The sequence below is a fragment of the Dermacentor albipictus genome, unplaced genomic scaffold, assembly GCF_038994185.2.
Source record: "Dermacentor albipictus isolate Rhodes 1998 colony unplaced genomic scaffold, USDA_Dalb.pri_finalv2 scaffold_12, whole genome shotgun sequence".
NCBI classification, from domain to species: Eukaryota; Metazoa; Arthropoda; class Arachnida; order Ixodida; family Ixodidae; genus Dermacentor; species Dermacentor albipictus.
The window spans coordinates 6,270,765-6,273,663 of record NW_027225566.1 but is presented as its reverse complement, the minus strand read 5'-3'; the positions used below and the strand labels follow the sequence as shown (position 1 = coordinate 6,273,663).

General features: G+C 48.1%; 1 protein-coding gene across 1 annotated transcript; it reads left to right on the top strand.

Annotated features, from left to right (window-relative positions):
• The first annotated feature begins 206 nt into the window (after positions 1-206).
• On the top strand, positions 207-1,881 carry LOC135914159 (putative nuclease HARBI1). Its single transcript, XM_065446901.1, has 3 exons — positions 207-749; positions 1,296-1,431; positions 1,496-1,881. The coding sequence occupies exons 1-3, from the start codon at positions 207-209 to the stop codon at positions 1,879-1,881; spliced, it is 1,065 nt and encodes a 354-aa protein (XP_065302973.1).
• Positions 1,882-2,899: the final 1,018 nt, after the last annotated feature.

The following is a 2,899-nucleotide window of genomic DNA, read 5'->3' as shown; positions in this document are numbered from 1 at the left end:
TCGCCGATCGTTAGCGATGTTAATTATTGAAAACAACTGTGATCACAGTGAAATTAAATGTTGCGCCTGCGCTGTGATAATTATAAATAGTGCTGTTTTAATTTTGATTGATCCGAGTGCATTTGTCGAGAATGCTCGCCGTTTCACGTTGTGCTCAGAGAATCGTGTTCATTGTTCGGCGGTTTGTTTGGTGCTCACGAGTCGCGATGGCTGCTCCTATCGTCGCGCTTTTGGAGTCGCTTGGGCAGCCTTGGCAACGCATCTTTCGGGGCGCATTTGACGAGCTTACCGAGGAAGAGTTCCGCGACCACTTCAGGCTCTCCAAGAGCACTGTGCGCTGGCTCTGCGAGCAACTGGAAGACGCCATCGGTGGCCTTCGGACCGGTCGCATCACGACGCAAGACAGGGTGCTTTGTGCTCTCCGTTTCTTCGCGACGGAGAGCTTCCAAAGATCCATCGGCAGCGAAGAATTCGTATCCATGGGGCAAGCTTCCGTGAGCGAAAGCATTCACGCAGTTGCGGAAGCAATAACCGTGGTGGGCCGGCAACAGGGCTGGGTGAGCTTCCCGTTGACAACGGCCGGCTCGGCTACTGCAAAGGCGGCCTTTGCGGATCGGGGCTGCATTCCCGGTGTAGTGGCCTGTGTCGACGGGACACTCATAGCGATCAAACAGCCCGAAGGACTCAGCCCGGGCGAGACCGCGGGCTTTATGTCAAGAAAAGGCTTCTACGCCTTGAATACCATGATCGTAAGTACTCACGATCTGACATTTTTTTGCACGCTGTCATCTTTTATTAGGTTATCGGTTTTATGTAATGCCGTCGTAGTGTGTACAATACGGGTACCACGTAAAGCAATATCGATCGTGATCGAGCCCGATCGGAATTTAATTTCTCGGTCCAGCTTGACTCATTTGCTGAAGCTGCGGGAGGCAGGTAATCGCGGTTGATAATTTCGAACCGAATCAAATCGATCGATAGTGCCCTTGCGGTACGGGTATAAGAGTACGCATTGAACAGTCAAGGCGGCTATGATGAGCGTTAATTCACAAATGTCTTGTGAATGTAGCTTTTTGCACATTTCTTGCAATAATTAAAGAAGACTATTTCGGAGATTGCTTTTTACTAATGTGAGAAGGAATGCAGCTGTGTCTGGGAAAGAATTATGAAATCATGTTGGTGCAAAAACATTTCATTCAGACTATTTATCTGTCAGCATGACGTGAAATATGAAAATATTCCAGCTCAAATTGCTTATTCTGAACCATTTTCCGCCCGTTTGTTCTGCCCTCCAGGTGTGTGATGCCGACATGCGCATCGTGGACATCGATCCCCGTTTCCCCGGATCGTGCCATGACTCCTACGTGTGGAGGCGCTCACCACTGTTAGGCCGCCTCACACGTAACCTGCGACGTGGAGAATGGGTGCTTGGTGAGTGCTGCAGACATGTTGCAATCAGTGAAGTATATTACACAGTTATGTTTCCAACATGCAGGAGACTCAGGCTACCCTCTTGAGCCATGGCTGCTGACACCTGTGCCGGGCCATCCAGGCATTGACACTCCGGATGGGCGCTACAACCAGGCCCATGCCTCCATGAGGAACCTTGTGGAGAGGGGTATTGGCGTCTTGAAGGCAAGGTTCAGGTGCCTTCAAAGGTACCGGACACTCCTTTATGAGCCCAAGGATGCAGCCACAATCGTGGCAGCCTGCGCCGCTCTCCACAACATTGCTTTGAAGGCAGGGGAGCCGGAGCTGCAGGACAGTGATGAGGAGGCCGATGACAACCAGCCACCGCTGCATCAGGGCTTGCCTGTGTCTCATGGGCACCACACCTGCCGGCAGGAAACGCCCAGAGAGCTGCTGATGAGGGCAAAGTAGATGAGGAGCCAGGTTGTCAACCTGTTCTCTGCGGCCCCTAGTTGGCGTACCACTCACCTGCATGTGCTGCATCGTCGGCTGAGGCAACAACAGCAGGCTCGTCGCACGGCTCAACCGTAAAACCAGGTGAGTTCTCCAACATAGGCGTGAAAAGGCAAACCTCATAATGCCATTGAAAAATTGAAATGGTCGCCCTTGATAAAAAGGACGCAAGGAATTTTCAAAAAATATTTGTTTTGATTAATACTGAAATCTCCATTGCGGATTTTCACAGGGTGTGTCACAGTAACTAAAGGTTTAGAAACAGTGGAAGAGAGACGTTAAAAAAGTGTTGCTGGGCAACTTAGTTCCTGACGGTAACGCAAATTCAAGGAGAATACAAAAAACAGCACAAGCACCTGAGCGGGTGTGCTGCTGCATCTCTTTTCCTGGTTCTTTTTTCTTTTGTAATTTTATTCTTAAATAACTAGAAACACAAAATACAAAATGACACTCTGTTATAACAGGGAATTTTGAAAACAAAACGACAGAGGTAGGTTTTGCACGAAGACATGTGCCATTTCGACATTTTTGTCCACCCCTGTAGCCAGCTGGGTAGTTAGATTGAAACGTCACAAGAACATTTCATTTCATACTGCAACGGGCACATTGTTCATGTAGTATATTCAGCTAGCATGGAGTAAAGCCAAGACATGGTGTAGCTCAAGGAAATGGTATTACTTTAGTGTACTCAATGGTTTCAACTTTTTAAACATCCTCGTGTCACAAAAAAATACAGATAAATGTCAGCCGCTACATGTTCTGCTACACCCCATATAATACACCCCATATAATACAACATATCTGAAGTAGTAACAGTGACGAAATATGTCAGAATGAGCTGGACTAACGTGCTGCTGTAGCAGGAAGCCTGCAGGACGTGTGTATGTCACATATCACAGCACCTTGATCTACTCTTCAGTATCAGGTACAGTAATGCACTCCATAGCTGTAGCTTAGCATAGATAAAGTTACATGG

Excerpts from the sequence above, each read along its gene's own strand:
- LOC135914159 (XM_065446901.1), top strand. The coding sequence starts at position 207 with ATGGCTGCTCCTATCGTCGCGCTTTTGGAGTCGCTTGGGCAGCCTTGG. Across the intron at positions 750-1,295 it reads ACGCCTTGAATACCATGATC|GTGTGTGATGCCGACATGCG; the intron begins GTAAGTACTCAC and ends TCTGCCCTCCAG. Across the intron at positions 1,432-1,495 it reads ACGTGGAGAATGGGTGCTTG|GAGACTCAGGCTACCCTCTT; the intron begins GTGAGTGCTGCA and ends TCCAACATGCAG.